This window comes from Lontra canadensis, unplaced genomic scaffold (genome assembly GCF_010015895.1).
Source record: "Lontra canadensis isolate GAN:19392208 unplaced genomic scaffold, GSC_riverotter_1.0 scaffold1, whole genome shotgun sequence".
Classification (NCBI taxonomy): Eukaryota; Metazoa; Chordata; class Mammalia; order Carnivora; family Mustelidae; genus Lontra; species Lontra canadensis.
In genome coordinates this window covers 118,268,574-118,294,400 of record NW_022630995.1, presented here as the reverse complement: position 1 = coordinate 118,294,400, position 25,827 = coordinate 118,268,574, and the positions used below count along the sequence as shown (strand labels likewise).

The window sequence follows — 25,827 nt, the reverse complement described above, 5'->3', positions numbered from 1 at the left end:
CTCCTTTCCCACTGCATCTCTCTGACCTCCTCTTCTGCCTTTCTTTTCCACTTTTTAAGAACTCATCTAATTAGACTGTTATCTCCTGAAAGCTCAGGATGAACTCCCCATATTAATGCCTTTAACCTTAATCACATCCACAGTGTCCCTCTTGCCACATAAAATAACATAGTTAAGGATTCTGGGGGATTAGAGTCTGGGTGTCTTTGGCGGGACCATTATTCTGCCTTCCCTGTCAAGAAATTATTTTGTGTCACAAAGAGGTTCACCTCATACCCTCACCATAACTAATAAATAAATAAAAACTAAGAATAAGAATTTCTTTACCTAAATATCTTTGAAATAAAAGTTTTGATCCATTGTTAAAAATATTAAACTGTTCCAGTTTTTAATAGCAAAAACACCAACTGATTGACATAAATTTCAATAAAAGCTTTGGTATATTTGATAAATCAGGTTGAAATGCTAGTAAATTATTTAGAAGTGCACCAACCATGCACTGCTGCCATTTTCACTAAGCATTGAGAGTGAACTTAAAACCTGTTATCAAAATGAAGTGAAACTTTAAAATTTATGTCCACACAAAAACCTGTATATGGATATTTAAAGCAGCTTTATTTATAATTACCAAAACCTGGAACAAACCAAGATGTCTTAAAGCAGGTGAAGAGATAAACTGTGGCATACCTAGACATTGAAATATTCAGTGACAAAAAGAAATGAGTTATCAATCTATGAAAAGACATGAAAGAACCTGACGTACATATTACTAAGTGAAAGAAGCCAATCTAAATAGTCTATATTCTGTTTGATTCCAACTATATGACATCCTGGAAAAGGCAAATTTATGGAAACAATAAAATGGTGCCAGGGTGGCTCACTTGGTTAAGCGTCTGCCTTTGGCTCAGGTCCTGATCTCAGTGTCCTGCAACAGAGCCCCGCCTCAGGCTCCCTGGTAAGCAGGGAGTCTGCCTCTCCCTCTCCTTCTGCTCCTCCCCACTGCATTTGGTCTCTCTCTCAAACAAACAAATAAATAAATAATCTTTAAAATCTATGGAAACAGTAAAAAGATCAATGGTTGCCAGGAGTTCGGAGTAAAAGGAGGGATGAACATGTGGAGTATAAAGAATTTTTAAGGCAGTGGAAATACTCTGTATGATACCATAATAATGAATACATATCATTTTACATTTGTTTAAATCCATAGAAAGTACAACACCAGGAATAAACCCTAATGTTTACTATGGGCTTTAGTAATTATGATGTATCAATGTATCAATTGTAGTAAATGTACCACTTTTGTGGGGGAATGTTGATGATGGGAGAGATTATGCATGTGTGGAGGTAGGAGGAATATAGAGGAATATGGAAAATCTCTGTACCTTTCTCTCAATTTTATTGTGAACCATTTTTCTTTAAAAAAAAAATCTTAAAAAAAAATAAAAAATGAAGTGAACCAGATTTTAAAATTGTTTATGAAATATAAAATGAAAGGTTAAAAAATAATGAACACTACCACTACCACATTGCTATATCAAAATTACATTGTACCAAATGAGTGAAAAAAAGTTATAAATAAAATATGTTGTTTTTTTTAGATTATTTATTTATTTATTTGACAGACAGAGATCACAAGTAGGCAGAGAAGCAGGCAGAGAGAGAGGAGGAAGCAGACTCCCTGCCGCACAGAGAGCCCAATGCGGGGCTCGATCCCAGGACCCTGGGATCATGACCTGAGCCAAAGGCAGAGGCTTTAACCCACTGAGCCACCCAGGCACCCCAAAATATGTTTTTAAATAATGTTTATTTCATCTTTAGCTCATCCTTTAAAAGTGTTTGTGTTTCCAAATGGACAACACTAATGTAACAGTAATTTATATAACAAATAAGTGTATTGATCTAAGTAAATATCTTCTAAAAATAAATATACATATTTATGGTGTACATGCTAAATTTTTACTTACAAGTATGAGCTATCAAGTTGAAAATTATTATGTTAATAAGTTCACATTAAATACATTTGATGGCTACACTGCAAGTTAAAACTGCGTAAACTAAATGCTTATCAATTTGGTATCATCACTTTCGTAAGAATTTTATAACAAGTAATCAAGCTTTGATTTGTCATCATTTTAGACTGCCACTCAAAAATGTCATAAGAGAATGGTTACTAAGGGAGCCCAGAATCTTTCCATTTTGGAAATGTATAACAGACATTTTTAAATACCACTTTTTCTAATAGGTAACTGAATTTTAAATATTGAACTCTAAAAGTGACAGGAACACTTGATATATCATTTATACTTTCTTAGAGTGCAGGAAATTTTATTTGCTTGTTATCTTAACACATAGCCCCTCATTTCTTACCTTCATAAACATCCAAATAAAATTTTCTAAATGTATTAGCAACAGATAGAAAACCTCTGGCTTTCTTTGTTTCTCCATGGTTGTGTAATGGACATTTTTGGTGAGTAGAAAGACTAGTGACAAGCAAAGTTGTACATACTTTTAGTAAATGGGTAATGAATTACAAATAATGCTTGTAATCCTCAAATCATGCTATTTATTTATGTTTGTGTGTGCATTTGTGGCTAGTTGGCAAACACAGCATTAGTGCCTTTAAAAAGACAAGTTAAGTGAAATAAGTCAGACAGAGAAAGATAAATACCATCTTACTCACATGTGGAATCTAAAAAGCAAAACAAAGAGACAAACAGCAACCAAAAACCAGATTATTAAATAGAGAGAACAAACTGGTGGTTGTCAGAGGGGAGGTTGGCAGGGGGATGGATGAAACAGATAAAGGGGATTAAAAGCACAAACTTCCAGTTATAAAATAAAGAAGTCACAGAGATGAAAAGTACAACATAGAAAATATGGTGAATAAGATTGAAATAATATTTGGTGACAGATGGTGACTGCATTTATCATGATGAGCAGAGTAATGTATAGAAGTGTTGGGACGCCTGGGTGGCTCAGTGGGTTAAGCCGCTGCCTTCGGCTCAGGTCATGATCTCGGGATCCTGGGATCGAGTCCCGCATCGGGCTCTCTGCTCAGTGGGGAGCCTGCTTCCCTCTCTCTCTCTCTCTGCCTGTCTCTGTCTACTGTGATCTCTCTCTGTCAAATAAATAAAATAAAATCTTTTAAAAAAAAAGTGTTGAATACATTGTATACCTGAAACTAATAAAACACTGTATGTTAATTATACTTCAATAAATAAATAAATATATATATAAATATGTATATATATATTCCACTCACCAAACTATTCCCTGAGCCCCAGAGCCAATAGGCTTCAAATTCTGGTAGCGCTTGAGAACTGTGAAGGTTGAGTCTCCCACTTCCACACTATAGAATTGGTTGTCAACTTTGCTTTTGCTCATGTTGTAATGTTTGGCAATATATGACACATCCACTTGTTTATCGAATCCCTGCGAAAAGAACAACAAAAACATGAGAAAATGATCAGAATGACAGCAAGATATAGAAAAGCATGTTCTTTTAATATACTAATTCATAGTCTTCTATCATCATTTCGTAAACCTGTATTTCATATAAAAAATATGTATTCATCTATGTAAGATAATCTGGAGTAAATGAACTCAGAAAAATACATAGAAAAATTTGTTTTCAATATTAAAACTATTAATAATAAAATAATCTTACATTAGATCTATATAATCTTTTCTGAAATGTTTCATTAAAACCATTTAATTATTTATGAAGCAAACATGTACTAAACGTACTGGGTCCATTGACTAGGCTAGAAACTTCAGAGGTGATTCTTAGTCATCCATTATAAAATCATAGGAGAAAGGATAAGAGATTGTATCTATATCCATTTCTCAGAAAGAAATGAGATACAAGATAATGTGCAGTTTAATTTTTTAATTAGGTAAATTTGAATTAAATAGTGTTAACTTCATCTGTTCTCAATAACATCAAAAATGCTATTATCTTACATTAAACATTGAACAATTTTAGTCCAAATTAACATTATTCTAAAATGCCACATGACATCTATTTATTCTTTGCAAGCTTAGATTTAAATATCTTGATTTTGTATCTTTTATCTTTAAGAGTTCTTCTCCCTATTATATTTACCAATTGAGTATGTCCTTAAAATTTTGAATCATGATTTATGAATATACTTAATGTAAATATCCATTATGCATGATTATTGTTTACACATAAATAAACTTATATTGCCTTTTGTAACATTAAATAGTTCCAACTTTATACATAGAAAGAATCTTATACGATATTGTCTAGCTTATTTCTTGTGGCACACACTAGTGGATGCTTACCCAATAGTCATCCTTTCTCCTTTTTGCCAATTTTGCTCAGCTTTTGAAGATTCATGTTCTGTGGGTTACTTCCCGATCCCCAAAATTGAAAATGGAATAGTTCAAATCAATGGTTCTCTTTAGAAGTGGCATTAACCTTTCCTGGGCATTTGGGAAATTGTGCGCATGTTTTGGTATACCATATGGTGGGAGATGTGCCTTGTATTTAGTCAGCTTATCAAACAATGCTGGTTGTCCTGCAATGAGTGGGACATTCATGAATAATTTCTTACATACCTCATGACTTTTGAGTTATGCCAAAGCTTTAATTGGTAAATGAAAACAAAAACCCTGCTTTTAGTGTTCTGAGTCCAGAATCTAAACTAAAAAGATCTTTGTATGGTTTTAATATGCATTAACTTCTGGAAATGTGATTCTTAACATAATTTGAAAGAAGATTTAGACCTTCTTAGGCTCTGAACTTCTGGTTGGTCATAAAACCATTGTCCTTAGAAATTTTTTGGCATTTCATTTCTAAATAAAAAGAACTGAAATAGAAGTACAAACTAACGTGTCCCTACATGCTCTTGGAAAGGGTGCCAGGTGGCACCAAATTATATAAACAAGGAAAGTACAGTAGGGACTATAAGGACTGAGTGGCAAAACTTACCAATCTAGTGCACGGACCTTACAACCCCAGACAGACTTAAAGTAAAATGATCGTGACCAGCACCAGCCCATGACTGGAAGACACATGGTGGCAGCCAATCCAGTACAAATACACACAGATCTCAAAGAACAGAATGGACTAAAGATGAGGAATCTAGGTCGTTTGGACAAAAGACTGAAAATTCAGGTGATTTATGAGTACAATAAGGAGAGGACTGAAATCCAGGAGATAAGTCTGGGAAGCACGGAATAGGAAATTAAACAAGGCTATTAAAAAACAGGGGTACCTGGATGGCTCAGAGAGTTAAAGCCCTTGCCTTCGGCTCAGGTCATGATCCCAGGGTTCTGGGATCGAGCCCCGCATTGGGCTCTCTGCTCAACAGGGAGCCTGCTTCCTCCTCTCTCTCTCTCTCTCTCTCTCTCTGCCTGCTTGTGATCTCTCCCTCTCTGTCAAATAAATAAATAAATAAATAAATCTTTAAAAAAAAAAAAAGACTATATTAAAAAACAGGATAGGGGTGCCTGGGTGACAGAGCTGGTCGAACATTGGATTCTTGGTTTCTGCTGAGGTCCTGATCTTAGGGTAGAGAGACAGAGATTGGCTTAGGCTCCACGCTCAGCAGAGTCCACTTCAGACTCTCTTAGCCCCTACTCCACCATGCACATGCTCTCTCTCTCTCAAAATAAATCTTAAAAACAGAAACAAAAAACCAGGGAACTATAAATCTGTTCAGGGAGGCTGTAATTTGTAATTTGGAATGGATGAAGTGCCTGACTTCATTTGCCATGTTCTAATCCTTTTTATATCCCTTCATGTTCTCATTTCTGACCACCCACAAAATTCTTAGCACACACTAGCTTCATCAAACCTATATAATCCACTTTTTGTTCCCCCACTTATTCTCTTCACCTCAAAAATGTCATTGTTCCAACTGCATATATATGTTGAACATGTAATGTTTTATGTTCCAGACCCCTGACGTCATGCTGTATCTTGGTACCACCTTACTCCTTCACACTTGCCTGTGGCTTTTCTAGCCTTGGTCTCAGTCTTCACATTATACTTGAATCCACTGTGCTGGCCCTCCTCTTCCTACATTTTAATGTATATTCAAAGAAATCAAGGGAATTTAACAATTCACACATCTTTTTCAGACCAATCCGAAGAGATATTCTACTCAACATTTACAATCATTTACTCTAACAAATACTGATAATATACATATTAGGTGCCAGGTGCTGGGTTTGGCCCTGAAGATACAACAAAAAGATAAGGTATCTGTCTAGATGGAGGCAGTCAAGTAAACAAGTAGTTGAAATATGGATGATATATTCTATAGTAGAATAAAGAAAAGGTGCTGGAAACAAAAAGGAATGAATACCAACTGATTGCTTGCATTCATTCATTTTCATTAATTCATTTACTATATATAAAACAACTACTAGAGGGGAGCCTGGGTGGCTCAGTGGGTTAAAGCCTCTGCTTTCGGCTCAGGTCATGATCCCAGCATCCTGGGATCAAGCCCCGCATCAAGCTCTCTGCTCAGCAGGGAGCCTGCTTCCTCCTCTCTCTCTCTCTCTGCCTGCCTTTCTGCCTACTTGTGATCTCTGTCTGTCAAATAAATGAATAAAATCTTTAAAAAAAAAAAAAACAACTACTAGATGCCAATCCATGGGTATAACATTGGCAATGTTTGAGAGGAGACATGATCATGTTTTCTCTGGCTAACAGTATCGTTTTCTCTCGCTAACAGTATCCCTGGCCCTCCCCTGGAACTGCTTCTCAAATGTAGATGTATACCTGGAACACCTAAGGAGCTTGACAAAAGGCAAATCATTATCACACTGCCCTGGAGATTTGGATTTAGGTCATCATCATAGGTCCTGATGATCTGAAGATTCCTAGGCAATCCAGGAGGTTCTGATTGAAGATTTGAGAATCTGACTGAGAAAGTCAGATCAAAGCAATCATTCTCCTGGTGTCCTTTCTGGAGCATCAGCATCAGCATGCCCTGGAAACCTGTTAGAAATGCTGATGCTCACTCCCATCCCATACCTATTGAATCAGAAACTCTGTAGGTAAGGCCCAATAATCTGTTCCAGTAAGCCCTCTAAGTATGCTGATGAATGTTGAGAATGGTACATTATAGGGGAAGGATCACTGGAAGACTGTGAAACAGAACTTATACCTCTGACTGACATATGTGAAAAGTAAAATGATTATTTCTGCATCTATACCCGGGAACACATTTTGTGTCTTTATGGATTGCCGAATTCCATCGTTCATGGTGCACCCGAAGTGGAAATCAGAGTCTTAGTTAGGACAAGGATTACTCCTCACCCCAGATTCAAGTATTTGAAAGAGTCCCACCGCCCCAGACTCAAGGATTTAGGTAATCTCAGTATTGAGACAGGTTAACAGTTGGCCAGTGCTTTAATGGAGTAAGTGTATCATTGCATCTCAGCAATTATTCACAATGCTGAGAATTGTCCAGTAGTTTTTGTCAGTGCATCCCTATAACAGAACTTTTCATACAATGGGGGAAGCTATATTTGGACTTAGTAGTTTGATAGAATTGGTTAAAACAATCCTAGAGTTTATACCAGCAGGAAACTCTCAGTAAGAGAATTCCCAGTCAAAAAGTGACAAAAAAGGTATTCAAATGAAATATCTAATGACTTGACACATTTTCTGAAATAAAAATTACTTAGTGATCTTTTATCTCCATTGTAATTTCTCACAATAACATTGAAAATCATCATTATAAAGTTTGTGAATTCACACTTACACACACACACACAAATTTCAAGTGTCCTTTTCATACCTAGTTTTGAATTAAACTTTACATAAAATCTAAAAGTTAGAAAACATCCTTCATAGTATGTCACATAATTGGGAAAAGGTTATTTTATTATTATTATTTTTTATTTGTTTAATTTTTGTTGAGGGGTGGGCAGAGAGCATGAGTGGGGTGGGGAGAGGCAGAGGGAAAGGGAGAGAGAGAATTCTAAGCAGTCTCCATGCCAGGCGAAGCCCGATGCAGACTTGGTCTCATGACCCTGAGATCAGGACCTGAGCCAAAATCAAGAGCTGGATGCTTAACTGACTGAGTCACCTAGGCATCCCATGGGAAAAGGTATTTTAATTATTAAACAGTAAGACACAGAGAAAACAGCATTGGCAATTTTCTTGGATTGATGCTGTAACCAAAAATTTGATGGCAAATATGTTGTGTTGAAAAGCTTCCCCCAGATCTCATTTGTGCCCCAAGCTTACAAAAACAAATTGAATTTCAAAAAGCTCAGAACTAATATTTACTACAGTATATTTTATTCTCAATTTCCATGTAGTCTTCCTTGTCATGATTATAAAGTTCAAATATAAACTTCTTCCTGTAATATGTTCCTATGAAAGTATGCCATTAAGTATACTATAAAAAAGTTATCAATGCTAGAAAGATTTTTCTCCAGTTATGTGTTTTAGCATATTCTTAGTTCAGGTCACAGAACTGTTGAGCTAAACCCCAAAAGGGAAGAATCAAGCCCTCACACTGGGAAGGAATGACTTTCCTATAGTGTGAGGTACAGATTCTGAAGTTTTAAAATGGATCAGAATTACCTGAGGAGCTTGTAAAAAAATAGATTGTTAGCCCCACTGAAAAGTTTCTGATTCAACAGGATTAGGGTAAGGCCAAGGTTCATATTGCTAACAAGTTCTACACTTAAGAGAACCACTATTTTAGAAAATAGTAGATGTAAAAGACATTTAAAGAGAGCTAGTTGGAGAGACCAAAACTGGAAGTAAATGCAGGTCAAACCAAGCAAAAGATATAGAATCAAAAATTTCACGGTGACTCTCTTTGGTATCAGCACCTCATTAGCTGGCCCAGACATCATATTCCCAGTGGAGTGTTTCCCTCTCTCACAGGTGTAATATAGTATCCAATTAATGTTCTCCCAATTAGTTCATGAAAATAAACATTCCATCATCAATTTATATTGAATTTATACTAAAACCCAAAGGTATTCATAAATGCTCACCAATGGAAAGTCTCTTTCCAGAGAAGAAATTAATTATGTTAATTAATTATGTTAATTATAATAAGACATATTATATTAAAAAATTATAAATCACCACAGTGGTAACTTAATGAAAATCAATATCAAAATAATTATAGGTTTGGAATAGTTTCTTCTATTATTGATTCACATTATTTTTTAAAGTAACTCATTACTGAATATTAATCTTGTGTTGAAATGAATCAATAATTATTTCTGTGTGGATATAAGAGAATTTTTTTTGCAAAAATTCAAAGCAAATCAATTTCCTCCCTGTCCCCCAACTGCCAAAATTTTTAAAGCTAAATTAAAGGAAGCTGTTATTGCTTCTGGCTGGTAGGCAGTTTATTAGAGAGGAAGTCTGAATATAATCTGTTCTGTGAAAAGACTCTATGTTCTGTAGACCAGTAAGAAAGTGCTTTGTGCAAAGAGTCCCCATAACCAGTTAGCTGCTAACCTATAGCTATGGAGTTCTGAGAATAAAAACATCCTACATTACTGATCTTATCCTGAAGGTGTCCAAAACCTTGACTGCATTATTCTCAACCTTAATAACCTATATGCCACAAGTACTCCCTCCCCATTTTCATCTGTACATGACTGTTCTATGTTACTGCTAGTCAGTTCCCTAGCAGGAGACATTAAGGTTTAGAAATTTTTAGAGGTTAAGCTTCATTAGTTCCTCTTGAATGATATAGCTAAAAATAGCACCACGTCTGGATTAGTTCTGTACTTAACAGCTGTGAAACCTTAAGTCGTTTTATTCTTTCATTCATTTATTATTTATATTCTGATTTGTGCAGAACATCATCAAAGATAGGGGAACAATGAAACCATTAAATCCAGGTTTAGGAATAGATCTCAAACAAAGCAAACTAGGAGATGACAGTTTTACCAGAAGGCTTAAGTTATGAATATCTATTGCCTTGAGCACAAAAGTGTCATTCTTCCATCAAGCCAAAAGAAAAAAATAATGACAACAACAACAAAACACAATGAGTGGCAAGTTTTGATTCATTAATCCCATAGAATATATCATACCAGTTTACAGGAAAGATAAAATTTCTCTAGCACTTAACTTCAGGAAGAATATATTCAATAGTTCTTTATATAATAACTCTGGGAATCAAACATCAAGCAGTTGATATATTTTTAATCAAAGACATAAAAATATATTTCATATGATTTATATGAAATCAGTTCTCAATAATTCAAAGGGAGAAAGAAAGGTGAAGCGGTCTTAATTGCTTACCTACTAAAGGTGAACTTTATATTCTGTTAAATACTGTATTTAACACTGATGACAGGTGAGGAAAGTAGCATACAGAGCTGTTAGTTGGCTCACAGTCTTGGAACTATTAATTAGTGATGTCAATTAATATGAACTGAAGTTCATTCAACTCCAAAACACGGGCTCTTTTTTTTTTAACTAAACCATTCACTAGGTCAGCTAAAAAAATTTAGAACAATGATATGATTTTCTTAAGATAAGGTGAGCTATAGGAATAGGGCTTAGAGGGCACCTGGGCGGCTCAGTGGGTTAAGCCGCTGCCTTCGGCTCAAGTCATGATCTCAGGGTCCTGCAATCGAGCCCTGCATCGGGCTCTCTGCCCAGCAAGGAGCCTGCTTCCCCCTCTCTCTCTGCCTGCTGCTCTGCCTACTTGTGATCTCTCTCTTTGTGTTTAAAAAATAAATAAAATCTTTAAAAAAAAAAAAAAGGAATAGGGCTTAGAAAAATCAACCAAATGAAGTAATAGCATTCCCTTCTATTTATCAATTGATTTATCCCAGAGTCTGAATTTAAATGAACATTACATAATTCAGGGTTGAAATAGTGTTGGTGAGGAAAAGCCGGACTTTCAGAACTGCCTAGAAATTTAAAGGGTCTGATTTCATTCATTTGCTAAATATATATTGATCACCTACTGTTTGCCATGCACTTTCAAAGATGTTATGGATATACACTGATCTCAACAGAATAGCCAAGATAAATTTGCTACAAAATGCATCTCCAGAAAATTAACTGGTCAGTCTGTTGGATATTACTTTAGTATTGTCATTTGGATACTGAAAGTATCTGCCAAAAAGTGATGATTGTGCTTTAGGCACAAATGATATTGAGCTATTCGTTCTCATAGTTATGACCAGCATATTGATTTGCTTCATGATGCTACTCCAACTGTTGCAGAAAGTCAGCAGAAACCATGCCTCTTATTCCATTTGTTATGGCAAAGAAGCATGTATTTAATCCATTTTTGAATCGGAATCAAATTATTTACATTTGAGTTTTAAAGGAGGAGATTTGAGACAACAATACTTAAGGATACTTAGGACTCAATTTTGTTCTGTCAAGAGCATATTTTCTCCACTTTGTTTCCTAAAGCGTTACTCTCTAAGGATGACTAAAGCCTGAAATGTATATGACTTTTATATCGGTTGCCCAGAGATGGGTACTCTGTGGAATCAATGTTGTATAACAAATCAATAATGAAGTAAAACTTTAAGACTTAAATTATGTTTAACCATTATTTTCAATGACATGAAAAAGCACAGAACAGTAATCAATAATAGAGCAGGCCTGGCTTCTGCCTCCTGTTATCTGTATGTGAAGGAAGAAAACTAATACTGCTTCAATGCCTGCTATGCACCAAGCTGGTGTCAGGACCAGACACTGTGCTGGGTTATAATAAAACACTTCACATAAGACTTAATATTCTCATTTTGCAATCGAGAAATCCTAGACTAAGAACTTCAGGAAGGATAAAAATCTAGCTTTTATCTTAAAATCCTGACTATCAGGTGTTGGTTAAACTTTTTAAAATCTTACCATCAGGGTACTTTTTTATGGAATGACAGCAATAATCTACTTCTTTTCATTAGTGAGAAGGTTAAATGAGATAGTGTATGTAAAGCTCTCAGTGTGGTATAAGCTTATTAAAAAAAACCCTCAACAAAGTTGATTATTATCATTATTACTACTACTATAATTATTATTATTGAGAAGTTAGATAACTTTTAAAAACATGTAGCTAATTAGCAATTTAAGAATGTTATTAACAAAAAGTTGGCTTGAACTGTAGGGCCATCCAAAGACACTATGATATTGCTATACAGTTAATGTTTAACCAACAGGGTTCAGAATGGTCAGGTAATAAAATATTTTCTGTATTTTTGTTTGTGGGAAAAATCATATTCCATGAATATTCATGGGCTATACCACATTTCCCAGCCTTGCCCTGCAGTTCTATTAGCGCCATGTGATGAGTTCTGCCCTGTGAACCACAGTAGAAATGGCAGGTGTTAGCAAATGCAGGGGCATTTAGGGCATGTGCCACCACAATCCATCTCTTTCCACACTCTTGTGTCTTAGTTGGCACAGCATGAGACGGCAAGAACCTAAATTCCTGAGTCACAAGGTGGCAGAAACCAAAATTCCTGAGTCACCCTCATTAACCTGTACTACAGTTTGTATTAGAAGAAATAACCTTTGCTCTGATAAGTCACTGAGACTTGAGGTCTACCTATTACTGGGGTATGTTTTTCATTCAACAAATATTTATTTTGGTCTTACAATTGTGTCAGGCAATGTTCCAGGCACCAAGAATAGAAAGTTCCTGCCCTCAAAGAGCTTAATATTAAATTCTTCCTTACAGGATCAAACCTGGAATGCTGACTTCATTATCACAATGATCTAACCTACAGAACAAATCACACTGAATTCTACATTTCTTATTTACATATTTCCAGTTTGTCTACAATAAAAAAAATTCTAAAATAGGCAATAATAAGAGGCATTATAGAATCAAGACAGGAAAAATTTTCCAGGCTAATAAATAAGAGTTCATTTTTAAAGAAATTCTTTCTCAGGGTAGGAGTAAGAGGCTATATTCCCTCATAAGGAAGTAAAAAGTCACTTAGGAATCAAAATGTTCACAAGTTATCTAAATTTCACTGACTTATCTATAAAACAATTTTTGTACTTTTTAGAAGAGGAAATTAGAACTTATCAAACGATATATTTTAAAATGGACACTAGAACTTTGTTTTCATATATACAACAAAGAGCAGTGTTCTTTTTTTTAATTCTTTTCTTTTTTAATTTAAATTCAATAATTAACATATAATGTATTATTTGTTTCAGGGGTACAACTCTGTGATTCATTAGTCTTATATAATACCCAGTGCAGAGAGCAGTATTCTTAAATCCAAATGATATTGATTCTGTCATTGCACAAACATAAAAAAGATCTAATCAGTAACTAAGTTTAGCAGTTCTGTGTTCTCCAAAGTCTGGGTTTTCATCTCTTTGGATATGCACTTTTGTAACTGCCTTAATCTTTTTTAGAATAATTTAGAGATGTATAGAATATATAACCAAATAAATATTCACCTTTAGAGAAGATGAACAGAAGAGTTGAATGACACATTTCAAATTTGGAACTGGTTTTAGAACTCATCTAAGTTAACATTATTCTTCTTAACCTACTGAAAAATTCAGCCTTTGTTTATCATGTATCCCAATCTCAGATAATACCTGTACCAAAAAGCAAAATTATCACTTAATGCATTTTCCAAAGTCTCACATAGAATTAAAATAGTGCATTTATGGAATTAGTTGATTACTTAAGAATACTATATAGATCAAAATAGAAACCACATATTAAGCATGATTTACCATTCACTGAAAACCACAGATAATTCTGTGATATTTTACAGCATAAATATTTTTAAAGATGTAGGCAATAACTTCATTTAAATTTGATTAATACCTCAACCATAACTGAACTTGTAGTACTAAGCTACATTTTTATTTGTACTAAGATCATTCAAAAAGAAGTCAGTTCAACATCTTTTGTGCCTCAAGAAAACAAAAGACAAACCCACAATCAAACAATATAGAAAAGTTCATCATTACAGAATGAAATCTTAAGACCTTTACATTTTTTTGTTAATCTTTGTAGCATAATTGAATCTACTCATTAACTCAAATAGTTATTTAATAAATCATTAGGGAAAAAACCTGCCCAAGGTATAAGACACAAATACAACATTAAATTTACTCTTTTGAAATTTGCTGCAGCCATTGTCATGTGTGGGCATATGAAAAAAACTATTTTCAAACATCATGAAATACTCATTCATAAAAATAGAATTGTTAGTTACCCTGATAGTGTAGATATCTTAATGATTTATTTTGTGATTCCAGATGTACCATGTTTTTACAATAATGTTTGCTATGTCTTTAATAATTTACTCAGACAGTCCATGCACTAAAGCATTTATGTTGGGTTTTTTTTTAAGGCATGCAAAATTAAATGCAATGTATAAGATATAGAAGAAAGTCAGAGTTGGGCTTCCTCGAATAACACACAGGAGAAGAAACCCCTTAAAAGAAGAAACTAAGGGATGCCTGGGTGGCTCAGTCAGTTAAACAGCTGCCTTCACCTCAGGTCATGACCCCAAGGTCTTGAGATCAGGTCCCACATTGGGAACCAGCTTCTCCCTCTCCCTCAGCCTGCCACTCCAACTGCTTGTCTCTTGCTCACTCTCTCTAGTAAATAAATAAAAAATCTTTAAGAAAAGGAAAAACTAAGGTAAATATTTTCTTTCCCTATTACATGAAAAACTAATATAATAAAGGAAAGGTTTATCAGTTTATACCTCAAAATCATAGCTATTTGTTTATGAAATACCCAGAACTTCAAATATATTCAGGTTCAATCTACTGATTTCCTTAAGCCATATTTATATGGAAGTCAATGTCTAAGTTGGTATTTTGAGGTGGCAGACAATCCCCCCCAAATCTAAAATATACAACCAATGCTTTTCACAGACCAGCAAAAGTAGTTTTCAGTTTCCCTGTTACATTACACAGGTTTTCCTTTGCCTTGCCCCATCAGAATATATTTTCCTTTGTTGCTCTTTTCCTCTAATGTTGGTATAAAAGTCTTCCCATCTAAATAGCCATCCAATTTTAAGTGTAAAAATTTTGACCAAATAGTTTCATTGTCTTTGAAGCAGAAACCCATAGACCCATCAAATGAGATAAAGTTGAGCAAATCAAGTTATGTTAAATTCAGTATGTTTTAAAAGCAAAGAAAAAACATTTTTAAACCATATAACCCTGGCATCATGTTTAATGTATTTTAAATGTCCTAGGTACTGTGATCTGAACGTATCACTTAAAACTAAACCATTCCATGGGCATTCTAGAATACCTATCTTTAGGAGTTCCCTGGTTTATTTATTTCCAAGTCTATAAAAACCTCTAAAAAGTGAATGCAGCCCATAAAATATTTGCTAAAATCCTGAAATTTCTAAAGATCAAAAGAGGAAAACATCTGAACACTAAAAAATAATAAATCAAAAGTGATTGGCAAATTTGCTATAAGAGTAAGTTTTCATCTATTTAGAACAGCCATCATCAGTGGCTAAGGAAATTATTCCATGTATACACATAGTGCTTTATTATCCAGACATTTGAGTAATAAAATCAAATTCAATCAACTAGACAAGTCATCTGTAATGTTTTATGTCTATTAAAAAAAATACACAATCTTAACTAGGAAAAAATTCAACATGGTCAGTCTTGGCTATCTTATCTCATAAGGGTTAAACCAAAAAAATAGTAAGAACTCTAAAGACACTGAAGAACAATTTGACAATAACTTCAAAATGAGACTATTTTTGTCATATCCTCAGTAATATTTTAGACTTTATATATCACAAACATGCTTTGGAATTCATATAAGAGTGTTCTTTTTTCCTACTGGGGACCAATAGATCTTAGGCTTTTTTGCATTTAATTGTAGTGTGTAAGTTCCCATTATATTTGACTGCTACTTGCTTCTGTTAAAACACTGTACACCAATAGATTTCAAAAAGTTCATAATGAGACCAGGGAAAGACCTTCTAGTAAAATAGTTGAGATTTCCAAGTCCAGAATAAAACACAATTGGATTATGCCTTTGATAATAGTGATGTGAAGATTAAATGAGGTAAAATAAACTCTTCTTTGGTAACTATTGAGGTTAGGCTTTTTTTCCGACTCATTGTTTAACACATAGCTATTGCTGCGTTCTTTAACTCAAAGAGGAATAGGTTTCAAGATTAGAAGCTCAGCCACTCTCTGTCGTGCTTTAGACACTGTGTTCTTTGTATCCCTAGTTTTTACAAGATGCAGATTTATATTAGAGGTACTTAGTAAAGATGTATTGAATACATAAATGGTGAAATCAATTTGTCAACATATAGCTATCTCCTTTCATAGAAAATGTAAGGAGGCAGAAAGAGTTTCTGTTTCATAGCCAAAAAGAACTTCAATGAGCTCAGTCTCTTTATTCCTAGTTCTACTTATATTTATAATTCTTGATTCATTGATTTGAACCCTCTGTGAAAATCAGAAATTAAGAAATCATTTTAAATGATTCATAACCAACTCAAACATCAATAAACATTTAGAAAGGACAAGTTAATAATGTTTAGATAATTGTTAGGTTAACACTGATTTGTAATAGCAAAATAACCAAAATACAATTAAGTCCATTAATGTACACTTATAAAATGTAAAGATGTTGAGAAATTGACTTGATTTTGAAAAGCAAGGAAACAAATGTCTACTAGGGAAGTGGTGTTTCTCTATTAAGTTTTTATTTACCCTCTTTTATTCAAAAGATATTTATTGCACAGTAACGGAATTAAGGTAGATTTCTGGACTTGGAAATCAAAGATGAGGATGCCCTTGTCCTGCCCCTGAGGCAGTCAGTCCCCATGGAGAGGGAAAAACACAACCTGCACACCTAATGGTAATGCACGTCAGGATGTGATAAATGCTGTACGTACCCATGGACATGCATGCGGTTTCTAACAAGCATTTCTGTGTGTATGTATTCCTTGGCTAAAATCTTGACTCATCTGTTCAGTACCACAGAGTTCCAAAAGTAGCCTTTTAAACAGATTTTTTTTCAATGTGGGAAAGTGAAATTAAACAGCTCTGTAATTCTCTGTTCAATTGAGAAAAGAAAGCTAAGCTCACCAGTTTTTCAGGGGGACCGAGAGAGTGTGTGCACTTTTCAATTCCCTGTCAGTCTACATTTTTGTAAAGGATTCATACGAGTCCAAACTAAAGATTATTCTTTTACTGTCTAATATTACAAAGACAAATTTCTCCCCAGAATATAATGAGAGAACTCTTGCCTGCAAATCTGCCTACTGGAATATTTTTTAAAAATTTAATAGGATTAAATGACACACTGGACCAGATGGACATCACAGATATATTCAGAACATTTCATCCCAAAGCAACAGAATACACATTCTTCTCTAGTGCACATGGAACATTCTCCAGAATAGATCACATCCTTGGTTCTAAATCAGGTCTCAACTGTTATCAAAAGATTGGGATCATTCCCTGCATATTTTCAGAATACAATGCTCTGAAGCTAGAACTCAATCGCAAGAGGAAATTTGGAAAGAACCCAAATACATGGCGACTAAACAGCATCCTTCTAAAGAATGAATGGGTCAACCAGGAAATTAAAGAAGAATTGAAAAAATTCATGGAAACAAATGATAATGAAAATACAACAGTTCAAAATCTGTGGGACACAACAAAGGCAGTCCTGAGAGGAAAATATATAGCGGTACAAGCCTTTCTCAAGAAACAAGAAAGGTCTCAGGTACACAACCTAACCCTACACCTAAAGGAGCTGGAGAAAGAACAAGAAAGAAACCCTAAACCCAGCAGGAGAAGAGAAATCATAAAGATCAGAGCAGAAATCAATGAAATAGAAACCAAAAAAAAACAATGGAACAAATCAACGAAACTAGGAGCTGGTTCTTTGAAAGAATTAATAAGATTGATAAGCCCCTGGCCAGACTTATCAAAAAGAAAAGAGAAAGGACCCAAATAAATAAAATCATGAATGAAAGAGGAGAGATCACAACTAACACCCAAGAAATACAGACAATCATAAGAACATATTATGAGCAACTCTATGCCAACAAATTTGACAATCTGGAAGAAATGGATGCATTCCTAGAGACATATAAACTACCACAACTGAACCAGGAAGAAATAGAAAGCCTGAACAGACCCATAACCAGTAAGGAGATTGAAACAGTCATCAAAAATCTCCCAACAAACAAAAGCCCAGGGCCAGATGGCTTCCCGGGGGAATTCTACCAAACATTTAAAGAAGAACTAATTCCTATTCTCCTGAGACTGTTCCAAAAAATAGAAATGGAAGGAAAACTTCCAAACTCATTTTATGAGGCCAGCCTCACCTTGATCCCCAAACCAGACAAGGATCCCATTAAAAAAGAGAACTACAGACCAATATCCTTGATGAACACAGATGCAAAAATTCTCACCAAAATACTAGCCAATAGGATTCAACAGTACATTAAAAGGATTATTCACCACGACCAAGTGGGATTTATTCCAGGGCTGCAAGGTTGGTTCAACATCCGCAAATCAATCAATGTGATACAACACATTAATAAAAGAAAGAACAGGAACCATATGATACTCTCCATAGATGCTGAAAAAGCATTTGACAATGTACAGCATCCCTTCCTGATCAAAACTCTTCAAAGTGTAGGGATAGAGGGCACATACCTCAATATTATCAAAGCCATCTATGAAAAACCCATCGCAAATATCATTCTCAATGGAGAAAAACTGAAAGCTTTTCCGCTAAGGTCAGGAACACGGCAGGGATGTCCGTTATCACCACTGCTATTCAACATAGTACTAGAAGTCCTAGCCTCAGCAATCAGACAACAAAAAGAAATTAAAGGCATCCAAATCGGCAAAGAAGAAGTCAAACTATCACTCTTCGCAGATGATATGATACTATATGTGGAAAACCCAAAAGACTCCACTCCAAAACTGCTAGAACTTGTACAGGAATTCAGTAATGTGTCAGGATATAAAATCAATGCACAGAAATCAGTCGCATTTCTCTACACCAACAATAAGACAGAAGAAAGAGAAATTAAGGAGTCCATCCCATTTACAATTGCACCCAAAACTATAAGATACCTAGGAATAAACCTAACCAAAGAGACTAAGAATCTATACTCAGAAAACTATAAAGTACTCATGAAAGAAATTGAGGAAGACACAAAGAAATGGAAAAATGTTCCATGCTCCTGGATTGGAAGAATAAATATTGTGAAAATGTCTATGCTACCTAAAGCAATCTACACATTTAATGCAATTCCTATCAAAGTACCATCCATTTTTTTCAAAGAAATGGAACAAATAATCCTAAAATTTATATGGAACCAGAAAAGACCGCGAATAGCCAAAGGAATATTGAAAAAGAAAGCCAGAGTTGGTGGCATCACAATTCCGGACTTCAAGCTCTATTACAAAGCTGTCATCATCAAGACAGCATGGTACTGGCACAAAAACAGACACATAGATCAATGGAACAGAATAGAGAGCCCAGAAATGGACCCTCAATTCTATGGTCAACTAATCTTCGACAAAGCAGGAAAGAATGTCCAATGGAAAAAAGACAGCCTCTTCAATAAATGGTGTTGGGAAAATTGGACAGCCACATGCAGAAAAATGAAATTGGATCATTTCCTTACACCACACACGAAAATAGACTCAAAATGGATGAAGGACCTCAATGTGAGAAAGGAATCCATCAACATCCTTGAGGAGAACACAGCAGCAACCTCTTCGACCTCAGCCGCAGCAACATCTTCCTAGGAACATCGCCAAAGGCAAGGGAAGCAAGGGCAAAAATGAACTATTGGGATTTCATCAAGATCAAAAGCTTTTGCACAGCAAAGGAAACAGTTAACAAAACCAAAAGACAACTGACAGAATGGGAGAAGATATTTGCAAACGACATATCAGATAAAGGGCTAGTGTCCAGAATCTATAAAGAACTTAGCAAACTCAACACCCAAAGAACAAATAATCCAATCAAGAAATGGACAGAAGACATGAACAGACATTTCTGCAAAGAAGACATCCAGATGGCCAACAGACACATGAAAAAGTGCTCCATATCACTCGGCATCAGGGAAATACAAATCAAAACCACAATGAGATACCACCTCACACCAGTCAGAATGGCTAAAATTAACAAGTCCGGAAATGACAGATGCTGGCGAGGATGCGGAGAAAGGGGAACCCTCCTACGCTGTTGGTGGGAATGCAAGCTGGTGCAACCACTCTGGAAAACAGCATGGAGGTTCCTCAAAATGTTGAAAATAGAACTACCCTATGACCCAGCAATTGCACTGCTGGGTATTTACCCTAAAGATACAAACGTAGTGGTCTGAAGGGGCACGTGCACCCGAATGTTTATAGCAGCAATGTCTACAATAGCCAAACTATGGAAAGAACCTAGATGTCCATCAACAGACGAATGGATAAAGAAGATGTGGTATATATATACAATGGAATACTATGCAGCCATCAAAAGAAATGAAATCTTGCCATTTGCGACAACGTGGATGGAACTAGAGGGTATCATGCTTAGCGAAATAAGTCAATCAGAGAAAGACAACTATCATATGATCTCCCTGATATGAGGGAGAGGAGATGCAACATGGGAGGTTAATGTGGTAGGAGAAGAGTAAATGAAACAAGTTGGGATTGGGAGGGAGACCAACCATAAGTGACTCTTAATCTCACAAAACAAACTGAGGGTTGCTGGGCGGAGGGGGGTTGGGAGCGGGGGGGTTATGGACATTGGGTAGGGTATGTGCTATGGTGAGTGCTGTGAAGTGTGTAAACGTGGAGATTCACAGACCTGTACCCCTGGGGGAAAAAAAATATATGTTTATAAAAAATAAAATTATTTAAAAAAAAATTTAATAGGAGTAGCTAAAAAATTCAATGACTCCTGTGTTCTTCAAGTAATTCAACTAAAAAATAAGATCAACACCATTACAAATAATACACATATTTCCTTTTGATAAAAAACTATCCGGGAAAGTTTGTTCTCTATATTTTCTATAACTTCTTATTGATAAGAACTGTAAAAATTAGAAATATAATACAATATAAAAAGCCACAGATTAAGACAAGAGAGTTGGAATCTGAGTATACTTGATCATATATCTTTGTGCATTGTCTGTCTGGCAAGAAGCTGGGAGCAACCTAACTCTGCTGGTGATCAGAGTAAACACTATAGCATACCAAGAACGTGTGAGATGTCTCATGAAATAAGAAGTTTCTGGAAAACATAGTTTGAAAGTGAAACCCAGTAGAAATTTCTGCCTCTAAAAATGAATACATTCTTTTCTCTAAATTTCTAGAACAGTAAATCAGGCACAGAGCTACAGAAGAGAAAATAAATAAATAAACATTATCAAATAAAAATTTTACATGGAAAGTATATAAAATGCTCTTAGTCATGACCAGCAACATTCTGCTTACAGTAATATTTTTAGATTTTTTTAAAGTTATTGAATTTGCATGTATCTAGACACCAAAATTCATAGTAAGCAAAAAAAAAATTCAGTTACTAATAAAGTTCATGCTTCACTTCTCTTTCTTCCCTTGCTTTCAAAGAAGCCTTACTAGAAATAGACATTCTGCATCTGTACCCAAATGTTGGGAGCTGATTTTAAAAAATAACTTCAACCTACAAAAAGACTCTGGATTAAAAAATATAGCATAAGTTTTGAGATCTTTTTTACTGAGAATTTTTGAAGTTCAGATTTAAACTTGAGGTATATAAAACATGAATTAGTTTTTTGTTTCGTTGTGGTTTGTTAAGTATTAATGCCCTCAGTAAATGGATAGGCTCATGGCAGCTAATGAAATAGCACACAGTCACATTGCTTGCAAGTGGTAGGGCCCAGAGAGTTTACCCAGAAATTCAGTCCTACTCCTTTCAACCAAAGCACAGTCATAGGTGTAACTGATTACCTAAACCAAACATATTCATTGATTCATTAGGTAAACATCCAGTGAAAGTCTACACCATGCCACGTGCAAAATTCCAACAGTGTGCTGGGCAAACGTTCAACATTTGGAGGGAGGAGACTTATCATAGCAATTGCTTATTTACATAATATACACGCTTCTGTAATAACAGACTTCCATCTACCAACCTCACATCACTGAATTTTTCAGTTGGGGAGAGAGGTGCACAATCAACTCTTGTGAGCCCGTGTGAGTTGGCTCCTGCCCATGTGAAAAATGCATTGGAGTAGAGAGAGAGAAGCAACATACCAGTCACATATATGGTATATCAGCTACCAAAAAGTGTTATGGAGGGGAAAAAAAAAGAAAAGCTGGGAAGTTGGGTAGGCAGTGTAGGTTGGAAGGGACAATTTTAAATAGGATAGTCAAGAAAGATTCCCTTAATAAATTACATTTGAAGAAAGCCCTGACAGTGGTGGAGTAAGCCAAGAGGACATTAAAGGAAGAGCACTTCAGGGAGGGGGGCCTCTAGGAGGCTAAGCAGTAAAGGCTAGGGTATTTATTTTAGGAATTTTTATTTTTACTGTAAGTGAAATGGAAGACATCGAAAGGTTTTTCTGTTTTGCTTCAGTTATAGCCAAGGAGTGACATGGTCTCACTTATACTTTCCAAAATATTATTCTTCTTGATGTTTGAGAGTAAACCATTTGGGAATGAGCAAATGTGGAAACTCTGGTGATAATCCAGGCAAGAGTTTAAGTAGGTTGGATCAAAGTGGTAGTGGAGAGAATGTTGGGAAATGGTGAGATTTCAGATATGTTTTGAATGTACAAACAGTAGTATTTCCTGACAAATTAATGTGAAGTGCTGCCCCAAAGATGATTCCAAAGATTTTGTTCTAAGCAACTGGGAAAGGTGAATTTAGCATTTACTGAATTAGAACAGAGTAATTTTGGAGGAAAGATCAGGAATTTGGTTTGGTGTATGCAGAATTTGATATGCCTATTAACATCTAAGCAAAGACACAGAACAAGCAGTTGGGCATGGTCCAGTTCTGGGAGAGATTTGGGTTGGAAAGAAAACTATGAAGTTAGTCAAGATACTGATAATACTTAAAACAGGGACTCTATTGGAGCACCAGAAGAATGAAGGTAAATTTATTTAAAATCTATTCAGCTATTTAATAAACATATTCCAGCACTGTTCTCATTGCTCTGCAAGTATTAACTCATTTAATTCTCATAACCTAGAAGGTAATGCTTTTCTTTTCCTCTTTATACAAATTTAGAAACTAAAACACAGAGAGGTTAAGTAACTTGCCCAAGGTCGTAAGTAAATGGCTATAAGTGATAGAGTTTCTAACCAAGGCTGTCCAGTTCCAGAATTCTTATTACAGAAGAGAAATTATCTAAATGCCTGAGGCTTCCAGCACTATGACATTTAGAGGTCAGGGAGTTGAGGCAGATCAGATCAGTAAATCCTATTCATAGCCTGTAACACATTTTACTTGCCTATAGAGATTCTACTTAGGCTAAGAGAGAATAGATTTGCCAATGTTTGTTTCCCTTTATATTTTTTCACACTTTCTGTAACAAGCACATATTACTTTCAGAAACAGAAAAGATTGTTTTAAAGTAATAGAAGGTGCAGAGTTATTTTTTAGACCTTGTTTCAAAGGATGCATGTCACTCCCTGTTTACAGCACCGCTCAATGAGAGGATAACAATGAAAATCAGTACAGAAAAACTGAATCGCTTTTTGCTTAGATCATGAATAAAGTTACTATAATTTATTATCCAAAGAATAATCCTGAGAGTAAAAGGAAACACTATTAATTAATACCATAACAACAGATTAAAGTTAGGATTACCCTAAAAATACCTGTAGTAGGAATAAATACCCCCACGTAGCCTCTTTCTTAAGAATGGAATATGTATGAATACAGGAGAGCAGACTCTTTTCTGCTCCATGCATACTACCTTCTATACCTTTATTTGCTGTTCTCCTTGTTTACCCTTTTTCTAACTATCGGTTAGCACTGGGCATCAAAAACCAACTGAGAGCACCTGGGATGTTATTATCTGTGGGCATTGGAAATCTGCTACAGAGGGCTCATCAGTCCTTACAATGAAAAATAATAATACAGACTTTCACTATTTTGATGATCTAAGCCATATTTCAAGTATTAGAAAAGACATTACTGTCATTAAATATAAACAAAATCTAGTAAGAAATCACTTTACCCAGTGATTAATTTATAACCATTAAAAATAATTATTTTCATTCTCACTCTCACTTAAGTGAACTGAGAAAGAAAAAAACATGTAACTATCCACTTCTAATTCCCAAGTTATTTTTAATGCTGCATAAACACTAATTTGATGTGGCACGTATGCAAGCTAAAATGGCAAATGGAAATACAAGGGAATATACTGTACCTTGTTTTACCTGTAAGGAACACACACCTGACAAAAGGCAATTTTCACATCCAAGGTTGGTTCACTGCAGTAGTACAATAAATGGAGGCTCATAAATACCTATAGAAAAAGGGGGGGGGCATGAATTTCCAAATCACCTAATTGTTCATTATTTAATAGTATAAACTTTAATGTAATTTGAATTAAACACAAGGTGTCATGCATTACATATGTTTAGCATAATCTGTATCCTGACTAGTGCTAGGTACTTTTCATAAACCATAAACACTAAATGATAAAATAAGGTAGAATATCTTATTTTTATAACGATTAAGACCACCACAATCATAAAGATTAGATATAAAGAACTGGATATATACTTAATAAGTTAAAATTTAGAACATCCTATTATATAGAACTTTCTATTGTAGGCATTTAACTTTAAAAATCCCAAACACATGCTCAAGAGCATATATGTAAGGATTTTATCATAGAATAAAGGGACTTTTAAATAAACTATAATGGATAATAGAATTATATACAGGATATGGAATAATTGAATTTGAGCTTAATGTATCAGCATAGATAAATTTTTCAAACATGATGTTGAGTGGAGAAAAAGCAAGTTCCAAAGGGGTATGAAGATCACTGTATTATTATTATAAAATTTTTTAAATATACAAAATTATGTACATTGTTTTGTTATACAATCATAAAACCAGGACTAAAAAGAATGGGCACTATGTAAACATCAATTTAGTCTTGGTAGTTAAGAACAAAGATTTCCATTATATTATTTTTTCTGTATTCTTGAAATATTTTTTAATTTTGCAAAGGAGAGGATAAAATCAATATTTTTTTAAGGAGAGAATAAAATCATGTAATGATGGTAATACCAAATTAGGTATTAAATCATTTGAGTATGATGAAGCAGCATCAGAGAAAACCATCTGAAACCTTTTTCAGTTCAATTAGGCACACTTTACTGAATGTTTATTGTGTGTAAGACACAATTCTGTGAGTTAGGCACACTTTACTGAATGTTTATTGTGTGCAAGACACAATACTGTGAGTTAAACAGTTTTAAAACCACACTGACAGGGCGCCTGGGTGGCTCAGTGGGTTAAGCCTCTGCCTTTGGCTTAGGTCATGATCTCAGGGTCCTGGGATCAAGTCCCGCATCGGGCTCTCTGCTTGGCAGGTAGCCTGCTTCCTCCTCTCTCTCTCTGCCTGCTTCTCTGCCTACTTATGATCTCGCTCTGTCAGATAAATAAATAAAATCTTTGAAAAAAAAAAACCACACTGACACAAGACTTCTGTGTCTGACAAGAGGAATTATTAGGTATCTTGAAAACCACTTTCAGTGTAAGCTCCTAAAAAAGTTAGATGAAATATACTATATATATATATATTTTTTTTTAAGATTTTATTTATTTATTTGTCAGAGAGAGAGAGAGAGAGAGAGCACATGCAGACAGAGTGGCAGAGGGAGAA

At 35.0% G+C, this 25,827-nt stretch overlaps 1 protein-coding gene across 9 annotated transcripts in view; it reads right to left on the bottom strand.

The window, feature by feature from the left end:
- The window catches only part of MAPK10 (mitogen-activated protein kinase 10), a 323,875-nt gene that overhangs the window by 137,135 nt on the left and 160,913 nt on the right, over window positions 1–25,827 (bottom strand). For 7 of the 9 annotated variants that reach the window (XM_032862324.1, XM_032862314.1, XM_032862259.1 and 4 more), the window contains 2 exons: window positions 24,382–24,453; window positions 3,263–3,432 (listed from right to left, as the gene is read on the bottom strand). In XM_032862324.1, the coding sequence (XP_032718215.1) occupies window positions 3,263–3,432; window positions 24,382–24,447 (236 nt within the window). In that variant the 5' untranslated portion in view covers window positions 24,448–24,453. Of the gene's footprint in view, window positions 1–3,262; window positions 3,433–24,354; window positions 24,454–25,827 lie in introns of all 9 variants that reach the window. The other 2 variants (XM_032862296.1, XM_032862304.1) reach the window with 2 other exon arrangements.